The sequence below is a fragment of the Vicugna pacos genome, chromosome 33, assembly GCF_048564905.1.
Source record: "Vicugna pacos chromosome 33, VicPac4, whole genome shotgun sequence".
In the NCBI taxonomy this organism is placed as follows: Eukaryota; Metazoa; Chordata; class Mammalia; order Artiodactyla; family Camelidae; genus Vicugna; species Vicugna pacos.
The window spans coordinates 10,018,371-10,039,980 of NC_133019.1; the positions used below are offsets into that span (position 1 = coordinate 10,018,371).

The 21,610-nt window shown below is 36.8% G+C and overlaps 1 protein-coding gene across 3 annotated transcripts in view; it reads right to left on the reverse strand.

Moving 5' to 3' along the window:
• Positions 1–21,610, reverse strand: part of ARHGEF12 (Rho guanine nucleotide exchange factor 12) — a 123,824-nt gene that overhangs the window by 18,931 nt on the left and 83,283 nt on the right. For all 3 annotated transcript variants that reach the window (XM_015242133.3, XM_015242134.3, XM_015242132.3), the window contains 16 exons: positions 20,537–20,629; positions 18,852–18,962; positions 18,468–18,566; positions 15,916–15,958; positions 15,500–15,605; positions 14,929–15,066; positions 14,401–14,433; positions 13,978–14,092; positions 13,173–13,278; positions 11,476–11,688; positions 6,804–6,936; positions 6,481–6,516; positions 5,859–6,013; positions 4,738–4,884; positions 3,611–3,696; positions 680–805 (listed from right to left, as the gene is read on the reverse strand). In XM_015242133.3, coding sequence (XP_015097619.1) covers positions 680–805; positions 3,611–3,696; positions 4,738–4,884; positions 5,859–6,013; positions 6,481–6,516; positions 6,804–6,936; positions 11,476–11,688; positions 13,173–13,278; positions 13,978–14,092; positions 14,401–14,433; positions 14,929–15,066; positions 15,500–15,605; positions 15,916–15,958; positions 18,468–18,566; positions 18,852–18,962; positions 20,537–20,629 — 1,740 coding nt within the window. The remainder of the gene's footprint in view (positions 1–679; positions 806–3,610; positions 3,697–4,737; positions 4,885–5,858; positions 6,014–6,480; positions 6,517–6,803; positions 6,937–11,475; positions 11,689–13,172; positions 13,279–13,977; positions 14,093–14,400; positions 14,434–14,928; positions 15,067–15,499; positions 15,606–15,915; positions 15,959–18,467; positions 18,567–18,851; positions 18,963–20,536; positions 20,630–21,610) is intronic.

Sequence of the window (21,610 nt, forward strand, 5' to 3'; positions counted from 1 at the left end):
ACTTTTACAAGGAAATGAATTCTGCTAACAACCAGTGAGCTTAGCAGAGTTCTCCCAAGTCACAGATGAGAACTGCAGCTGCAGCTGATGCCCTGATGTCAGCCTAGTGAGAGAAAGAAGAGAGGACCCAGGTACACTGGATCTGTGCTTCTAAACTACAAAACTGTAACATAATACATTTGAATTAAGTTGCTACATTTGTGGTAATTTGTTACACAGCAATAATTTAAAAATAAACTGTGTTCCAATAAAACTTTATTTACAAAAACAGGGAAGAAGCTGAATGTGGCCAGGGGGCTGTAGCTTACTGACCCTCGATCTATACCAATATATATGAGTCAGCATGACTGCTTTATACTCTTCCCTGAACTTGATATAAGCCAAGCCTCATGTTTTGACAATATTATGTTAATAGTGTACACAGGCCACTTCCTGACAATATCTCCATGGTCATGTGGACTTCTATGTCAAGTATTTTAATCCTACCATATATTCCTTATTATTCACCACTCCAAGATTGTCTCTATACCCTCCAATACTTTAAGAGATAATAACATTAAAAACGTTAACATAGATACGTGCATATATAGTCCTTGTACAAAACTTAGAATTCCTCAATTTGTTTTCTAATTGATTAAAAATTGCTTTTTTTTTCCTTTACATGACTCACTCAACTCACTTGCACAAAAGTCTGGAATCGAGAATCCTTTTTCTGACGAGACTTGATCATTTCCAGGGCAAAGGGTTGGTTACTGCAAAAGGTAGCAGCAGCATGTTTTAACTTTTCCTCCCCAGGTCCACTGAACTGTGCCAAGAACGCAAAGAACACAATAGAGAATGGGATACTGAGATTATATGAGGCCAGACAAAATGAGAGACAACTATAGTCCTTTCAATATTCCAAAAAGTATTCTCAAATGTTAAGAACAGATATCTACATATTACATGTGGAATATCAATGTTTCCCCATTAAAAAGAGTCTGACTCTAACACATCCAGACCGTTTCTGATCATAGTCCTACCACAACTTATTACCTTTTTGATCTATATCATTTCTAAATCAGACAGAAAGGCTGACACTTGGGGAATATGAGACACAAAATGCTTAAAGACTGACATCTTCAACCCAGTATAAGATCTTAGGGATTCTAGCTTGCTTTCTTACTATGAAATCCAGGGCAGGTCATAACTTTTCTGGGTCACAGTGAAATTAAATCACCATTGCTTCACCTGTGCAAAAGGTGGAGATCCATGTCTTGAATTTTTCTTGGGGGAGATCCATGAGCCTATGAACCTCTTTTGCTAAAAATTATGTTTTTTACTGATATTTTTTAATTTGAATATTTAAGTTTGTATATGCCATGACTTTAAGATTTCTTATTAAACATCTAACAAGTGTTTCACTCATAACAGATAATCTTATAAGTACAGGTCAAATAAATGATTTTTAATCATCTTTATATTTGTAATAATTGCCTTACGTTTGGCAAAGAAGCTTCCCATAACAATCTCCCATTAAAGTCATATTTCCAAAAGTTTGGACACAAAGATACTTTGTAAAAAATCCTTTTGTAGGGCATCTGTAGATAAACTGAGAGTATTTTTTATTTAACTAGGACACACACAAAGTGATATTTTAATAGGTTGTTCCAATGTTGTATTCTTATTCTATTATAAGCATGACATTCAACCTATTTAGAGATGGGGACTGGCAGCATTTTCATTATGTTAGTCAAGCAAAGTACTGTACAAACACCACCAGCAGCTGGGGTTACAAAAGAAAATAACGCCCCAGCATCAAGCACTTTTACAGTGGTTTTACTAGTAGCTTAAGTATACTTAAGGTGACCTCAAGGGACCAATACTGGGAAAATATCCTCCAAAACTATCTTTTAAAAATAGACTAAATCTAAACACCTACTTACGATTTTTGCTTTTGGTATTTCTGACCAACGCTTCGCCCTGAATTAACCCTTTGTACCTAACAGTTACTAACCAGACTGATTAGTCCATTCTGCTACTCCTCAGCTTTTCACAGGCACATCACATTGGTTAAGAATACAATCCCTTTTACATGTTCTAAAATAAATTTTTTGTCCCACTCTCCACTTCTTCCCCCTCGTAACAGGTTTCTCTACTGCATTTTATCTGTAGTAGATGTTATGCAGCCCAAAGGACTGTGATAAGAGGACCAATTACACTTCCGCATCTTGTTAAGGATGGATCTCACATGGCACTTTGTGTTACACATTATTTATATGAGATGCAAATGAAACTGCTTCAGAATAAAGACTGACATCTTAAGTCCATATGACTTACAGCTTTTCAATCCAAATTTGACACAAAAATTGATGCCATGCTATGTCATACTACAAATTTTCTATTTCAGGTTGAGTAGTGTGCTGCTAAGACAACACCACTCAGAGATCAAGAAACAAAATGAGTCACGGTATCACAGAGCAGCCACAGAATAAGCTGAATTTTTCAAGAAAGTTAAATTTCCTTAATAACAATAATGCCAGCATGGGCCTAGGGGGAAAGTTGGAAAGTCCAGTAAATGCAAGATGAGACTGGATTGTGATTCCCTAATCTTGCTTCCATGTGTCAAGTGGCTTAGAATAGATCTACCAGTGGAGTAGTAGATTGAGTCATGGTCTCACCACCAATGAAAGGAGTAAAGACTGTTTTAGCCAACTTTCTAGAATTCAATCTTTTAAAAAGTTATCACTGTAAAATTAACAAACCTTGTAGCATTCCTTCAAGCAGGCTACATATTGAAGAAAATTTCTGGAGGCGTATTTCAACAGTTCCCGTTCAACCAGGGTTAAGAGTTTGAGAACTACATCACATACTTATTCACAGCCTTAACTACAGTATTTTCTTCAAATGTCTGGATCAAACCCACTTTCCTCTAAGAAGATTTTCTGTATGTTCTGTATGTTCAGGTCTCCCTGCTATATATTCCCGTAATAATCTGTGTTCTTCCCTTTCTGTAGCATTAATCACACTTGAAATAACTCATGACTTATTCCCCCCATTGATTATAAGCTCCACTGGGCAGGAGCCATATCTGATTTAAGTGTCTTGGTATCCCCAGCACCCAGAGCAGTGCCAGGCACAGAAGAATATATTATGGAGTGTATAACAACAAAGAGTAGGCCAGAAAGATAAACACAATTTGACAAACAGCTACTATGGTCTCTGAACTCCTTCCTCATGTCGTAAATAAGATTAAGTAATTTTTCACTTTTCCACTTTTGTGATGGTAGTTCTGGATCTACAACTGTCTAATGATTCACGGTACACTTCTAAGATTCTGACAACAGAAAATAGTTAGAGTTGTACATCAGTTAAATTATTTTTATTATGATCCATTTTACTTTACAATCTTTAAAACAAGAAGAACTAGTATCTTTAATTTGATGAGAAAAGAGCACAGAGTTGATTGACCACTTGTTAGAAGACATTAACCAAAAGAATACATCCTTTTCATGTTTACATCAGCTTTTGCAAAATGGATGAGTTTGCACACTTGGGAAGGTTGGTTACTGACCTTGAATCTGATCAACTGTCTATAAAATTTTTTAAATGAAATAGAAAATTTCCTTACCCAGGTCAGCAAGTCTTCCCCAATCTGATCGATAACAGAGGTTTCATTCCTCTTTCGAACAGACTTCATCTGCTCATTCAACCCAACTAAAGGGGGAAAAAGTGGAAAAAAATTTAGTACACACTCATTTCAGGCTAAACTACTGGTAGTACCACTAACCTAAATGTTCAAAGAAAGGATTTTTGAGAGTAGTGTAGTTGCTTCTAATCTCCTTAAACATAAAACTGGACATCATTTTTATACACCTACATATTCTGAGTTCTATCAGAAAAACAGTTGCCAAAGCATACAACAATGTAATACATTACATACAGTAAAAGTGCATCAAATATGCATTTAACTTTAAGACTCCATCTACAACCACGCTCAACAGAACGTATATTTAAATAGCACAGATGACTCTGCCCACGGTTCCTCCCAAAATGTGGATGTTCACAGGCAATGGATATCGTCAAGTCTGAAGGTGTCCACGTGTGCTTGTGAGACCTAGGATCACCCACAAAGGAGCAAATGGCGTCGATGTGCGGATAGGTGTTAGTAGGTGGTGATGGCATTCTTGATTATTAAGGGTCCTGGAGAAACAGTGACTTACAAAGAGAGGAACTGTACGAAAGTATAAGATGACTATGCCCAGGGAAAGCCAGAAAGAGAGAACTTTGGCGTATTTACTCAAGCATTCCAAGCAACAAACCAATAAAATTAATTCCTGAAAATTTTCTCACCATGGAATTGTATGCTGTGTGTTACTATTTATAAAATATATTCATACATATTATTATATGGAATGTGTATTTTTAAAAACATACTAATGTAATTAACTGGGAATTTCCAAGGGTAACTTTAACTTTTCATGTTTTTCATCTTAGGCATTGACTTCAGACCCTAAGTCCTGTGTTAACACCCACTAGACAAAAGGCTGAGGGGGGAGTAGGGGTGACGGATGGGGAGAAATTCAAAGATTCAATCCCTTCTTTATTTATGTTTTGTGCTCACATATAATTATATAATTTCAGGAATGCTAACATGGATACATTTACAAGATTTTACTATTATGGTGCCTTTATATACTCATAATCTTTTATCTATTGGAAATGTTAGGGACAAAGAATAGAGTCAATTTCTCTTACCGTGAAGTTGAAGAATATCTTCCAAGTTTGAAAAAATTTTCCGGAGTTCTGAAGGTGACAGAAGTCCTTCTCTGGACACTCGCTGATAGAACACTTGGTCTAGAACTTTCAGTGTTCGAACATGAGCTCTTTCAGTATAGAACAATTCTAAGCCAAAAAAAGGGACATATAAAATGTTACCTTACGTAGAATGGGCTCAAACTTAGGCTTCAGCTGAAATTAAGTAGCAAATGTGTTATATAATAATTATTTACAGTTTTGAAAGAATGTAGTGTCTCTGAAGTCAGTTATTGATTCCATGAAACTCTCCTACATACTGGCTCTAAGAGCTGAATGTTGGCAATTTAAAAATATCATTCAAAACTATTTTATAGTTAAAAGTTTACAATGTACTACAAAATCCACCTGCCTTCTTACAAAAATACCCACCAATCACAACTACAACATGAGAAAACCAAGTATCACGTAGACTTTAAAGTCTTCAGAAAGAACAGTACTTTAGGCTATCTAATTTGCCTATAAACCCTCATTTCTGAGGCCAGACTTCGTAATTTCTCTATGTCTCAATGTTACTAGAGACAGGAAGGATATTTATTTAAATCACAACCTAAAGACAGTAATGGGTACAGTATTCATATGACATGTCTGTCACATATATGCTGGGGTAACATAAAGGACACTGCATGAGGATAAAGGAAGACCTGGGCCCTGGTTTTCTTCCTATCACTTACCCGCTGAATGATCATGACTAATTCAACCAGTCACTCTGAGTCTTAGCTTCCTCATTCATAATCTATGCATAAAAATAACACAGCCTGAAACTAAAGTAGTGGGACAAATGTTGTCTCAATGGTTTTTTAAGTTTGAGGTCCAGAATTCTATGAATCTTAAATATTCTGAATGCTAGACACTTTTCCTTTTAAATTGTCAATAGGAATCACAGAATCATTTACATTTTTTGAGCTGGAAAGTTTAAGGATCAACTATCTAGTTTAATTTCCTCTTCGTTCAAAAACAAAAGGCTAGCAGAAACTTTGAAGCAAACTCCAAGGCTCAGGGGTTGGTTTAACTCTAATAAAACTCAATATATAACAACAGTAACAAAAACTAATTAAACTCACCATTAATTACTTCCTGTCTTTTGATCTCACAAGGCTTTAGTCCCAGTAACACTTCTCGACTAACGAGCTGTTGCCAGTTGGGTGGATCTGTCTCTAAGTCATTTTCAAACTGTTCATCCTCACTTTGACTTTCTCCGAAAGCTATGCTGTCGAACCTAATGAAGAAAAAAATAACAAATTCTACTTGAGGACATCACACGAACAATGGGAAAAAAGCGTAAGTCTTTACATTACAGTGAATTAGATTTCTAAAGTATTGCTTAGAATAGAGCCTGAAACACCACCCTCTCCTACAAAATGGCTTACATCTATAGATATCTTTTGAATAATTTGTGTTTATTAAGAACTTCCTTTTATACTATCTGACAGATTTGTGTACAGGGTTTCTTTCCTTTAAAACTAAAACTTAAGCTGGGGGAGGACACAGCTCAGTGGTAGACTGCAGGCTTAGCATGCACGAGGTCCTGGGTTCAATCCTCAGCAACCCCCATTAAACAAACAAACAAACCAAACCCCGACCTTCCCCAAAGAAACCACAAAAACTAAAACTAAAACTTTAGGGGAAAAAAAGACATATTTCTTAAAATACGCCTCTATTGAAAGCTCCCCTAGGCTTACTTACTTTCTAAAGGGCTTTGGTGTCCCATGCTCAGTCACCCTGAAACAATGGAGAACAAAGAGTCAACACAAAAACAAAGTGGTAATCAAGAAATTTATGACAAAGATACACAAAATTGAGTTAAATCACAGTGGCTGATAAATAATTCTGGATATTTCAATTATTTGGTATCAAATAAATTAATAAACATTTCAGTACCTATCTAACATTTACTACCAATAAGTTCTGCTTCTCTCCCCAAAAGACACATGTGGAAAAAAACACTGCAAAGTACAGGCAAACTATACAGTCATGTACCAAAGCTCCCTAAGATACCACCAAATTACCTTTCTACTTCCCATTCCTCCTCCTGCACCTGGTCTAATGGAGGAGGTGGGAAATCAAAGATGGTATTGGGAGTACGAGGTACGCCATCTAAGGAGTCTCCAGATGCTGGGGTTTCTCCAACTTGCTTTGATCCTGAAAAGACAAAAGTCAGACACTCAGATGGTGTAAATAAACACAATGATTACCAAAAAAAAAAAAAAAAAAGAAAAATCAGTCCTCCCAAAAGCTTCAACCTCATCCATAGCCAAATTCTTACTTAAACATCTGCAGGTTAGCTAGAACCAAAATTCTAATATAAAATTTTTAAATGCACTAAAAAATAAACAGGAAGATCATTTTAAAGCAGCTTTTAAAAAATCAACGTAAGACATGGCAACAACTCAGGAGACCCTATGATAAGGAGAAACATTGCCTTATTTATCCTTTTCTACCCCCAGTGACAATCTTTTTCATTCAAATTTTAGTTATTATGGTGGCCCACCTCCAAATAATAACCTCATACTTCTTGATTTATTGTCTTTAGGTGATGTCCCTTTCTTCCTCCTCCGAGGATTTTGCTCACTTTTATGTCCCATCTTCACTTTACCCCCTTTTCTTCCCGCTGTTTAATAACTATGTTATTATTCCTAGTTGGGTTATTTGTTATTATCTCATACGTATTTTTTTTTGTTGTTGTTCCAACAAGGCTTTAGTATCTTAACTCTCTTCAATACCAAATCAGGTATTTAGTGTCCATATCCTTCTCTTTAATTCTGTTTCTTCCTTTTCACCTTTCATTTCTTTCAACTACAGTTTTACTTGTATCATTAAGAGGATCTACAGCCACAACTAAACATTCTGTGCTCTGCCTATTAGGTTGATTCTAAAAGTCTGAAAACCAGCAGCATGCTTCCATTATCATGACCACACACATACTGCAGTACAACACACATATACATATTATTCTTGCCAGGTTAAGAGGTATGTTAGGATTATGTTTTCTTTTCTACTGGTCCAATGATGCAGCTCCTGGGTCGCTTGAAATAGAATGTTTACTACATTGAAGTCATATACGCCATCAATTACTTTAAGAGTATGCCATTTGAAAATTTTCCTTCATGTTTAAATTATGACAACTTTCTTGAACAGTTCTGTTTTTCTTAAGCATTTCTAAATGCCTTTCTTTCATTGCTGTCAAAGTAATATAATTTTGTCAAGTCTCAAAATTCTTCATCTCTTACATCATACTAGCAACTGCTTAAAATCTCCTTTTCTCTTAGCCTCTGTGTTCTTGTGTTCCAATCCGGAGCAGCTGCTCCTTTGGTCTGTGATGCCACTATCATCCTAGAACTGCCTTTCACCACTTTCCTGGGTTGCTTCCACTATTGCCTGGATCCCAAGAAATTTTCTTCCTTAATTTTTCTCTCATTCTGCTGGTGTGTGTATCTTAAATTATTTTCAAGGAAAGGGTGCGTTGCAGCTAAACTTTGAACCCTGGTATGTCTGAAAATGTCTTTATATCCTACTTCATATTCAATGAATAGTTTGGATGGATACAAAATTCTAAGTTCAATACCATTTTCCTCTAGCAAGTGGAGGGCATTGCTCCTTTGTATTCTAGCCTGTAGAGTTATGAGAAATGTGATACAGCACAATTCCCATTTTCTTTCTCTTAAAAGCTCTGAGGATTATCTTTCTTTATTTCTGATTCACTGAAATTTCCAAAGACACTCTAGGCATGAATCTTCCTAAGAAAATTATTATTCACTGTAGTTGCTGCCAGGTGAGCCCTTTCTATCTGAAGACATATATTCTTTTTCAACCCTGGGAAGCTCTCTTCTGTCATTTCTCTAACTGCCACTCCTCCAATTCCTCTGCTAATGTTTTGTGAAAGAGACAGACGTTGAAACTCTCATGGTTCTCTACAAAATTCTTGTTTCTTCAATTTCTATCTCCTGATATTTCTAACATACATTCTAAAATATTTCTTTGACTTTATTTTTAGAGACTCTTTTCTTTCTTCTGCTTTAATTATTAGCAGCTGTGGCGGTTTGAAAATATGTCCACAAATTCTTTGATACTCCTCCCTTCAGCAGTGGCACCTAATCCTTCTAGCGTGGGCTGGATTTAGTGACTTGCTCCTAACTTTCTGTGTACCCACAGAGACTAAGTGACAAAAAACGCTGGGGCTTCTTTCTTGCTCTCCTTTGGGTCACTCTGGGGAAAGTCAGCTACCATGTCACGGAACTCTCAAGCACTTTTATGGTGAAGCCTATGTGGTGAGGAGCCAAGGCCTCCAGCAAGGAGCTAAGTCTTCCTGCCATCAGATCTCCTAGCCCCAGTTAAACTTTCAGATGGCTGGCTGGCATCTTGATTGTAACACCACGAGAGACTCCAGCCAGATAAGCTGCTCTTGAGTTCCTCACCCACCAAAAATGTGAAGTAGTAAATATGTTTTGGGGTAATTTATCACAAAGCAACTGATAACTAATAAAACAGCTATTATATGCAATAGTTATATTAAAACTTTTTTTTGGTCTCTGTTCCATTTTCATAGCATCCTATTCTTATGTTAGATATAATAACCTCCTTAATTTCCTCAAGTACACTATCTAATGTAGAGGTTTTCTGGTAAGTTCTTGTTTACTATCTAAATTATTTTCTGCTAGTGGCAGTTTTTCCTGTTTATTTTGTCTTCTACTTTTTATGCTGCAGTGTTTGGCATTATGTATTATCGTAGGTCTTGACTTTAACAACTTTTGCCAGAGTGAGTAATGCTGCTCATATGTAAGAATGAAAGACTGGGCAGCTGATTTGGCTTTCTTGTTCTGCTATGTGGAAGTAGGTCCATTTCAGTTGGGAGCTCCTCTGAGCAGGGTGAGCCCCTGGCATGTCTAATGTTCAGGCTTTAGGCCCCCTAATGTGAGCTCCAGGGCACTGACACTGTGAAGGACTTAACTCCTTACTCAATTTATTCAACTTCTATAAAAAAAAGCATATTCGTTTACTTCTGATACATAAATGACAGACTGCTTATATTCTACAATGTAAGGATTAGAAGCTGCTGACATAATTGTTTTGATTACAGACCCTCAGTTAATTCATCATTTTCAGTTTTATTTCTTACCCGTGTACTCCATAACACATGCCAGGTCTGAGCCTAAAGTCACTCCTGGGTTCTCATTTTCAGACTGGCTCCCACCTTGGATTTCTTAAACAAACTATGGGCTCCAACTTTCTTTCCGTTGTTCTATCCATCATTCTTGCCCACTTTCAATTTCCCCAAAATGTGTTGAAATCTCTCACTGGTTGATGACATCATCTCTTCCTCTACCTGTTTTCTCTTTATGGTTTTTGTTTACTCGTTACCTACCATGTTTTTACTTCAATGAGACATGAGAGCCATGAATTAATGCATTACTCAATCGAACATTTTTGGAATTCCACTTAAGACAAAACCTCCAGACTTTTCTACAAACGCCACCCCTGTGTCTTTGTCTTCAATAAAAACCTGCCAGTCCCACAGCAGGTTACCTCTTGGGCTACAGCCCTCTCAAACGGAGACTGATGCTGCTACCGTACACTGTGGACTGCAGGGTGGAGGTGAGACAGACACACTTCTTTTACCATTATCTTACCTCTTACAAAAATCTCTTGCTCCACTGAGGCTCTCACTCTCTGGATAATATCACATGTTCTCCCTTTTGGTGGTTCTACCAACAACCACCTAGGAACACTGAACCTTTGGCTGCTGGCTCACAATTTTCCTTTCCATGCTAGTATCACGTGAGGTGACTTCAAAATCTGCGTCTATAAAGGCATTCAAACTCTTGGCTCCTTGGTTCCTTAGCTTCCTCACCTCTAGCAACCTCCTCTATGCCATCTTGCTGACCACTCCCACAGATCTGTCCTTGATCCTGCCACACCAGAAACTGAACTGCTTCCAAAATCACCAACAGAGATAGGCACTTCCTTCTCCAAATAAAACCACCCATTCCCTCGGCTCACTTGCTTAAGAAGTCCATTATATGAAGTATGAAGAAATACGGTAATACGCTCTTTCCCAATTGTCTACAATTACTTCCTATCTTTCTTTAGTCTTCAAGTCCCCTTGCCCTTCTCACTAAATCCTCAGCCTCAGCTAATAACCTTGCCCTTCACATACACTCTGCATCTCATTGCTTTTCTCCTTCTCAGAACTTTGTTCAACTGGTTGTATACTCTACTTCCTGCATTTTCAGCCTCTTCCTCTCAACTGGCTTCCCCTTAACATTAAAAAGTTTTTAAAAAGTCCTCTTCAGATGCACTCCCCCTTTCCCCCAACATATACACAACTACCTCTAACTATGGACCAGTACCCTTAACAATTCCCACAGTCTGCATTTTTTGTTTGTGTGACTATCTTCCCAGAAGACTAAGACACATGGGGCAAGACTCTCTGTATAATTAGTGTGCTAATATCTGGTACAAAGCTAATGCCTGGCAAGAGAGCTCCATAAATATTTTTTGAATGGATGAGAACTCCAAAGTATCATTCAGCATAGATTTGTCACTGGTTATAGAATATTAAAATATTAAAACAAAATTAAATTGAGATCTAGTCTTGATTAAAATAATCTGCTACTCTATTTCTTAATATAATTGTTTTAAAATCCTGCTACTTAGTTAAGTAGAACCACAGCATTAGCTCACCCATATCATTCTCTTTCCCTCCTTCCTGGGAAAGAGTGGCCCCTGAAACTATGGAGGACATGGAATTGGCTGGCAGGTATCCAATGTCTGCTCCTTCACTTGCTAATCCACTCTGGCGCAATTTAGCAGAGTCCTGAGGTTCAGGACTCACAGATGAGGGTGTGGTTAAGTGCTTAGGGTGGCGCTGCTTCTGTAGTTCCATAGCTCTGCCAACTGAGCAGAAAGCAATGGTTAGCAATTCATGTTGCAAAACAGCTTAAAAAAAAAAAAAAGACAATGTAAAGAATCTGGAAATATTTCTGGAAAATGGTGGGCCCTAGAAAAATATAACGTGAATTATCACACAGAATGAGGAACAGACAGATAGATAGACAGATAGGAAGGGAGAGAGAAGAGAAGGGAAAAGAAAAAAAGGAAGAAAGAAAGGAAAAGATAGAAAAGAGAAGGAAGGAAGGAGGCAGGAAAGAGAGAGAGCAAGAGAAAGAAAAAAAAAGAGAGGAGAGAAAGGCAAGGGAAAGTGGAGGAGGATGAAGAGAAAGGATGGGAGATGATAAGATGATAGAAGATGAGGGGGAAAGAGAAGAGGCAGAGGAAGAAAGGGTCGTGGGTCATGAGAAAAGGAGCTGAGGAGAGCAACGGTGGGTGGGGCAAGAGGGAATGCCCAGGGGCAGAGGTGGACACACAGGAAGCTGTATTCATTCACAAGTAGGGAAGATGAAGCCGTGAGCTCTTAGCACGCCCCTACCCCACTTCTCCCCAACACTCAACAACGGCATCATCACAATCTGCCTCCGAGACTGGGCAGACTAATCCCCGTCCTGCTCATCACCGCTGTGCACATCAGTTACCACGAGAAACTAAAGACTCTCAGGTCATCACCCCCCACAGCACTGCACATCCTCGCACAGCTTTGTATATCTGTGATCCTAAAATTCTTCCTTCCCTAATTCCTACAATTCTTCTGTATCCCTTGGAACTCATGGTCAGCATCTGTGAAGTGCTCCATTCTCTTCAACCTCTTCTCTAAAAATTTCCTTCATCTTCTCAGTGTTTCTCAACAAGGGACACTGCTGACATTTGAGTGAGAACTCCTCATTGAGTGGGACATTCAGTATCTCTGTATCACAACCGCCCCCACCCAACTCCAACCATGCCTCTAATCTCAAATGTGGTGCTGCCCAATGTGAGGACCACTACATGACCTATTTTCTCCCCCAACAGCACCACCAACCCTACTTCTCCCGCGGCCCTCTCTAGAAGGCTGACTCTTTAAATTAGGTCTGCGAGTGGAGGGATATCAGGAAATAAAGCACAAAGAAGAGGTGGAGAAATTGCAATAGTTTGGAAAAAGTGAGTAATAAACGTACAGAAAGATCAAATAACGCATGGTGGAGAAATCCAGGCATGGTTTGTTTTTTAAATTGAATGATCAGAATTTGAATGCAAACAAAATCAGAACTGGCAAGTAAATTAGGTTATGGACAACTGATGGAATACTCTACTGCCACTGAAGATGTTTATGACCACTGTGTAGCCATATGGGGGTTCGGTGCAGAAATGACATTGAAAAGAAACAATGGAAGTTCGGTGGAATCACTTCTAGAACCTTTCTCCAGCAACCCATTCTAGCTAAATGAGCCTCTGATGCAGAGGTGGCATGGAATGGTGGGAATGCAGCATTTCAAACTTCAACATACTTGCACTGTTGTCATGACGGCTTGGTCTCCTTGGGGGTCCCAGGATGCTGGGGAATCCTCTTCGCTTCCCTTTTTCTTCTCCTTCCCTATCTTTCTTCATACTTTGCTAGAGTCAAGGTGCAATCAAAGAGATGAGATATGTAACAGGACAGATTTGTTTTGCTGCTTTTAAAGACAGAAATGCAATTCTAATGGACAGTTGAAAGAAACTGGTTAAATGTAAATTAAAGACACACATACAGCACTCATTAGAGGCTGGCACACAGTACTATGTACAGATCAAACTCAAGATGTCTTTTTAAACACTTTACAGGTGACAATTTTGGGAAATGAAAGGTAGTTTTATAGAACATTTACTGAGAGCCTGTTTTAAGCAATTCATTCACCTGTTGAATAATATTTACTAAGCTCATAATGTATGAAGGTGCTGTGTTAAAAGCTGGGGATACAGTGATGAAGGAGATCCTTACCCTCATTGAAACTTACAATCTAACAAAAATAAAACAAACATATAAGGTACCATAAAAGGTACCTAACAGGTACCATAAAAGAAAAGTGCAAGGCCATAACAGAGTCGAGGATGGCTTTCTGTGTAAACTGCTCTTTTCACATTATCTAATGATTAGTTTATATGTCTGGATTTCTCACTAGATTTTGAATTTCTTGAGAACAGGAAACGTATGTTTTACCTGTTGCCATGCCTAGCACTAATTTGCTGAAAAAGTTAATACTGAGAAGGAAAAGACTGCAGTCAAATGTAAAGAAGCACAGAGACCTGAATATACTATTATTATTCTAATCTTACCTTGATTTTGGGAAGGAATCCAATCCGACCCCGCTTGTGCTCCAAATTTCGAGGTTCTTTCACTTTTACTCCCAAATGCTTCATGTACATGAGGATAACATACTGCATTGTCGAACTGGAGGAGAAAGGATTAATAAGACTTCTGAGAAAGGATGGTAGGTAGAATAAAGATATCAAATACCTTCCAAAACCCCAATACTGGCATTCTCAGAATTCATCGAATGAAAAATAAGGAATTATCTATTCACTGTGGACAGTAAAGGATTCTACCCAAGACACCAGAATATTAGTCAAATAAATTCAGACCACCAGAGGGAGATAGTCTATATTTTCAGTTAAAAGAAATAAATCATAATTTAGGACTGACGGGGGAAAAAAGTTTCATTTTTTTCTTAAAATTCTAGAAAAAAATAGTTACATTACCTCTTATCTTCTTCCACAGCCTGAGCAGTCATCCTAAAAATAGAAACATTTAAAAACAAAATATTAAAATTTAATAAAAGAATTGTTATTAAACTCAGCTACCTGAAACAAAAGAGTCAAATGCGTTGACACCTACCTGAAATCTCTGTTGCCTGGAAAATGAAATATCAGAAAAATTCTAATTCCTGAAGGAACTATATGCTTTTTACCCTCATGCCATCAACTATAAATGTTTTATAGCAAGAAATATCTCCACAGCCTGTGAACTGAAGCCATCGTAAATATTTAACCTATTTGTGATCAGTTGGAAATTTTACAATTACTCACTTTACCAACACCCAGGAAAAGAAATACAAGAACTTTATTTGAAATATCAGCAAAAATTAAAAATTCCAGCCTCTCAAGTATGACAAAATAAACAGGCCCACAGAGACAATCTGATACTCCTCCTAAATTTGTTCAAAGCGTACTTTAAACATAATTAGCATCTTGGTAGAGAGGCATTTCTATGCATACTTCTGTACTTACAAAACTTCTTCAATTTTGGCAACAATCTGTTCCGCACATGCCCGTTCCTTCTCCAAAGTTACCCGGTCCTTATCTCGCTCTGCATCAAGTTTCGTCAGTTCGCTTTCAGCCAAGGTCAGCCCCATGCTACGTTTCTGCCTGAAGGGAATAAGAGAAATTTTCTGAGGTAGCCTAGAAAAAGACATCCCCTCTGGAGATGTTACATCAGAGTTTCCATAGCTATGAATTTCTAGCAACAGGCAAAATGTCACAGTTTTCTATTTTGGGATCCATGTCACCTAGGACACCAGAGGAAAAAAATTCTAGAGGCAACCACTCAACAGAATACATACCCTGAAGGAACACACTTAGCACAGACCGAGTACTAAACTCAATCCTGACAGTGCCTGCAATGGGGACTATGGACTCTCAGTACCATGCCAGCCTTTTGACTCCAGATGTTCATTATGTTTTAATAACAGTGATAAAGACCATATGTTAAGCCAAGAACTTAACGTTTAACTTTTTCTTACCTAAAAAGAAAATTAATGCAGAACGACCATATCAGCTTCTATCTACCACATAAGCTTACCGAAAATCTTCCAAGTGCCTCTGGACTTCTGGGTGGACTCTTTCTTGCATGGTTTGGATATAGTGGCGATGTAGATCCTCAGGAATAAGTTCAGGTCTTCTTTTTTCTGCATAAATAAAAGGAAAGAAACCACTTGATCTAAAGGCATATTCTGTGCATTGTAACTGGAGATCTATCAACACTATTTGGTAAGAACACTTAACTTGGAGTAAGACAAAGAGAAGTTCTTCAATCTATTTATGTATCTCATCTCAGAATTCATATTTCATTTATCCTTAAATGTATTACAGACTCTTTTTCTGTTGTGATTCACATGACCTTCTGGTCACTATGTAACAGATAAAACCTTTAGAGATGAGCTGAGCTACACATCTTTAGAGACATAGTTCTTCAGCATGTTGGTGCTCCAAACTTACCTAGATCTACTGATATTTCATCTGGAACAGAAACTTTCAGGTGCTAAAACAAAACACAAACAAGAAGTGAAATAGCATTAAGGGCTCTTCTAGACTCATATAAGCACAAAATAAAGAGACCCAATTTGAATACCTACTTTTACAAGCATATTCATGTCTAAGCTCATTTTGGGGGGTTCCACCCATCTAAATTTCATAGCTCTGGAATGTTCTATTGTTTAAACTTGAAAACAAGCCCTTTCCCCAAGGATCATGTTATAAAGGAAATATGTACAATTGTTTTACTAGATGACTGAATACTTCTGTGCCTTACTTATTCCTGTTGGCACTGGCTTTCTAGAATGGATGATTACTGACTTGGGCTTTCCAGAACCTTTAGTTAATAAAATCAGTTATACATCATTTGAATCGAAATAGGTAAAACCTCAACTATGTGTATATTATCGTATGAAAAATTTACTCCTATATAACATGATTTTTATTTGCTGTATTTGAGACATATTACAGACCATAATATTCCCAATCATTTTGCTATGTAAAGTTAAAGAACCTCACAAGACTGGTCATACCCCAGTGAAAAGGTATTGCATGGCAACGCTGAGGCTTTGGAGTCTTAAGTCGCTAGTTCTTGCATTGAATTAAGGCAACTGTGCCATAATTTACTTCTTCTTAGCTAGGATTTTTTCCCATAATAACTGCAGCTTCTGGCCCCATTACCAGATAGTTTTCTCCTGTTAATTTGGGAAATGTCTTGGAAAAAAATTATTTTGCATTTGGAGGAAATAACTTTATGCTTACTTTGTATTGCATACCTACTTAAGTCATATTCTTCCAGAATTTAAACAATTACCGTTAAGATCTGAAGTTTTACATTTAAAGATAAGTCACTGCTAAAAATTATATCGCTAATATTTATTTGAAGAACAGTGAAATGAATTTCAAAGCTTTCTCTTTAACTAAAGTTGTCATCAGTAGCTCAAATCAACTTACCTAAAAGTATTTCTAGCACAAATACAAAAAAGTATATAGACATTCATTTCTGTACATGAGTATTTATATGAAATAAATATCACCTGTGGCATAAACGAATAATTAGCAAATTAACCAATCAGGATTCTTACACTTTATTGATAAATTTATATAGGTCATGAGCAGCAGCATACAAAGTTTTGACTTAGCATGGAGCTCTCTTAAGAAACGTGAAATTCACATTACTTCAATATACTGTTATCTCTTCATGGAAGAAAATTATCTTAATAAATATAATGTGTAATATTTTAAGCAATGGCAGTATAATCAGAACACTATCTAATCCATTCAGTAAACATGTGAGTGACCACTCTGTCAGGATCTATTCAGTACTGAGGAAACAGCAGTGAGCAAACAGAATAAAAATATCTGCCCTAATGGAGCTTACATTCAGGGCAGAAGAGTAGCAATACAGACAGACAAAATAAAGAAGAAACATATAAATTCTATGGACAAAAATAACACGGGAAAGGTGACAGAAAGTGAAGGGGATGTAATTTTAAGTAACTTGATTGGGGAAGGCCTCACTGAGAAGGTAACTATATTCAGCAATGTGTATATAAGCAACTTCGTAATAAAATACAAAGCAAATGGGGCAAGAGCTGGAGGGAGAAGTGGAGCCAAATGTTTCTGTCTGCGTGTGTTTGCTTTAAGATAGGAGAACTAATACTGTTTGCATGCTAAGGTGAATGGTTCACTGGTGATGCAGGAGAGAAGGGGGCGAATTGCTAAACTAGCATCTTTGAGGTGGTATAAGGAAATGCGATCTGGGTAAATAGCGGGAGAGGTGGCATTAGATAAAAGCTAGAACCCCTCCATAGTGTCAGGAGAAAGGGCTGAGTATATGGCATGATGGGGGTAGGGTGATACATCTTGTAGAAGTTCTCTTCTGTATACCTTAAATTTCTCAAAGAAATGGTAAGGTATCAGCTGAGAAAAAAACAGGAGAGGAAGTGATGGATATTTTAGGAGTGAGAAGGTGAACGAATGTGAAAGAAGTGGGGGCGTTCAGCATGGTTATCCAGGAAGTATTAAGGGCTAGCTGTTATTCACCCTATAGCAAGGCTAACAATAACACATATGAGTTTAAAAATCTTATTAAGATTCCTCCCCGTAAAATAAAACACTATTATATTATCATTTATAGGAAGAAGATCATTTCCACCACTTTTTAGTTAAACTTGTGCCTCTACAATTTAGAGTCCAATTATGTAAGAATTACTCTTTGGATCCTAATATATATATGTATATCATTTGTGTTCTCTTTTTCACTCTCTCATTGTATTATGCACATATATATAAACCCAAATATACATAATATCCCTTAAAACCTCCTACGAGAATTCATATGTCTATAACTAATTTAGAAATGATAAAAAGTCAAGAGTAATCAACAACTGAGATATAACAGAGATGTCAGAAAGCACAATAAACTGCAAAAACATGAAAGGGAAGATTCAAAGTAGGAAGCCAATAACTCAATGTACTAAAGCAAAAATTATAATATTAACTTGGTAACTTACTGCAGCTCGATCCAGGAAGAACTGATGAAACTCAAGGAAGACACGACGAGTCTCCTTGGAATTGGTCTGTTTATAAAGGTCTGAATAGAGATAACAGAGCTGTAGCAGAGAAAGAAACGGGGGAGAAATCATGAAAACGTAATCTGATAGACTCCTATTGAGTAGGAATGCTTGGAACAAGCGGGCCACCATAAACAATGTAGTTATTACCATATAACTAAGTCTTTAAAAAAACTGGTAACATTTAAATTATCTTTCATATCTATCCTTATACGTTTAGAAAACTGAAAAAAGTCTGCCCACTCATCTTGCTGAAGTGAAAAGTTTTGTGGTATATGAATCAATGCAAGAACTACGAATTGGCTAAATTATAAACTACATTACCAATGTTGCAGGGTCAAACTGTGAAACTACATGGTGTAAGAAAACAGCCAAGTGAGCAGGGCGAGATTTTAGCAGTTCAATGCTCTGGAAACAGCTACACTGCCCATTGATCTAGAAAAAGAAATAATTATAGATCAGTAACTCCAACACATAAATGCAAAATGTAATGTCAGCTCAGTTAAATATAACGGTCTAAAACTCACTTTGACCTACCCTAAAAAAATTCAAGATTTAACAAAATTTCACTAGAATTTATTAACAACAGAGGCTATGGAATCTCTTCCTCTGAAAATTAATAATCTCTTGGGGATATGCTGGAACAAAGACCATTTTGGAAGAATGCAAGTCTAGAAGATGATTATCAAGGAGCTCAGATGTTTACAAATCAGTACACAATAAACAGTTTAAAAACACTTTTTAAAATGTAATGGAAGGCTTTTTGTCTAATAACAAAACAGTTGTCTTCCTTTTTGGGAGGCCTAATCACAAAAATGGTAATAGGAAATGAAGTTGTATGATTTTAAATAAGACAACTCCTAGAATACTTGTATATTCCCAAACTACACTCAACACAGAAAAGAGCAACAGTCAAACTTAAAGTAACCTAGAATTACGTAAGTTAATCTAAAAAAAGAACACCAATTCTATACAATCTCTTTCAGAAAATACAAGCGGAGGGGACACTTCTCAACTCATACTGAGTCTAGCATTATCCAACTACCAAAACCAAAGACATTATAAAAAAACGACAGACTAACATCCCCCATAAACACAGATGCAAAAATTCTACCAAACTAGTAGCAAATTGAATCAAACAACATACAAAAAGGAAAATACATTATAGTCAACTGAAGTTTATCCCAGGAACGCAAAGCTGGTTAAACATGCTAACAGTATCAATCATGTAATTTATGGTATTAAGAGGGTAAATTAAAAAAAAAACCCATACGATCATCTCAATCATTCAACAAAATTCAACATCCATTCATGATAAAAACCCTCATTAAACTAGGAATAGAAGGAAACTTCCTTAAGCTAATAAAAAGTATCTACAAAAAAATCTTCAGCCAACATCATTCTTAATGATGAAAGACTGAACGCTTTCTCCCTAAGATCAGGAATAAAGCAAGGATGCCCTGTCTCATCACACCGATTCAACCTCATGGTCATATTGGAAATCCTAACTAGTGCAATAAAGATAAGAACAAGAAATAAAAGATAAGCAGCCTGGAAACGAGGAAATAAAAATTGTCTCTATTCATGGTTATCTTATTCATGTAGAAAATCTTAAAAATTTATTATTAGAAGTTCTTAGAAGCAGTGAGTTTACTAACAAGATCATGGGCTACAAGGACAAGAATAAAGCCAATCATCATATTCCTATATGCCATCAATAAACAACCAGAATTTGAAATTTTTAAAAATTGTAATAACATTCCCCCTTTCCCAAAATGAAGTACTTGGTATAAATCAATGACTTCTTACCAGCCTTGAAAGCAAAGCCACTTTTGTTGGTCAAAGCTAAATAAGCAATTAACCCAAGCAACTAACTAATCTGTTCTAAGATTTTAGCTACAAATCCTTATAAATATAATTTCAAGTTTCATAAAGTGTTCATTTCTGCAAGAAACCAAACATTTCAGAAAATTAATAATTTGGGTTTTTTAGGAAAAAGAAGTCATCACCTGTTCATGTTCAGTACCAAAGTCATCATCCTCTGCTCCAATAATATGAGGTGCTATACGAGTAGAGGGGCTCCCGATAAGTGATTGAGTGTCCTGGTATTACATTAAAAAAAAAAAAAGGAAAAGAAAAATTATCTGCTGGTCAATTGCAGAGAAAGAACAAAGTCAAACCATCAAAAAGACATGGCTCACAAAACTGACTGCATTTCTTTTTATTTATTTTCTTTAGTTACTTTATTTTCAAAGTGGTTCTCAAACTTTCAAGGCCATAAACCACTTTAACAAAGAAAATCACATTTTGATCACTTCTTGGGAGGAAAAACATTTCTCCCGGAAATAATAAACACCCTTTGCTCACTACACTCTTGGTTATTTGGTTATACACTCTCTGTATACTTCATTTATTATTTCATACATATCTAGGCCTTGTTACAGAAAGAAATAAAGCTGGCTTACATAAATAGTTACAATTTTTAAAAGTTACATTAAGAAAAAGTAAATGAAGACAACAAGGCAAAGAAAAAATATGAGTAGAAGTAAGACAAGTTTAGCAGGGAGGTTAATACAAAGGTTTCTGTTAATGTCGCATAATTGAAAGCTGTCACTGAACTCTTTTTTTTTTTTTTCGTTTAAAATTCATTTTCATAAGTACATAATGCAGTGTTTTTCAACCCTGGCACTGTTGACATTTTGGGCCAGATGATTCTTTGTTGTGGGGGTTGTCCTGTGCATTGTAAGATGTTTAGCAGCATCCTTGGCCTCTACCCACCTACTAGATGCCAGGAACAGCCTCCGAGTAATAACAATCAAAAATGTTTCCAGACATTGCCAAATGTCCCCAGAGGGACAAAATCACTCCTGGTTGAAACTCATTGGCATAACGCAATAAAATGTTCAAGTAATCACACAAACACTGCTATAGAAACAACAATATCAAGACTGCAAAACTAAACTGTAGGCTAGCAGTTCTCATTCCCATGCAATAGCTCATCCATGTGTTAATTTACTTAGAAAGCTGGATTTAGCATAAAGAAGACAGTGTAGGGACATTAATGTATAGTGTAAAAAATACAA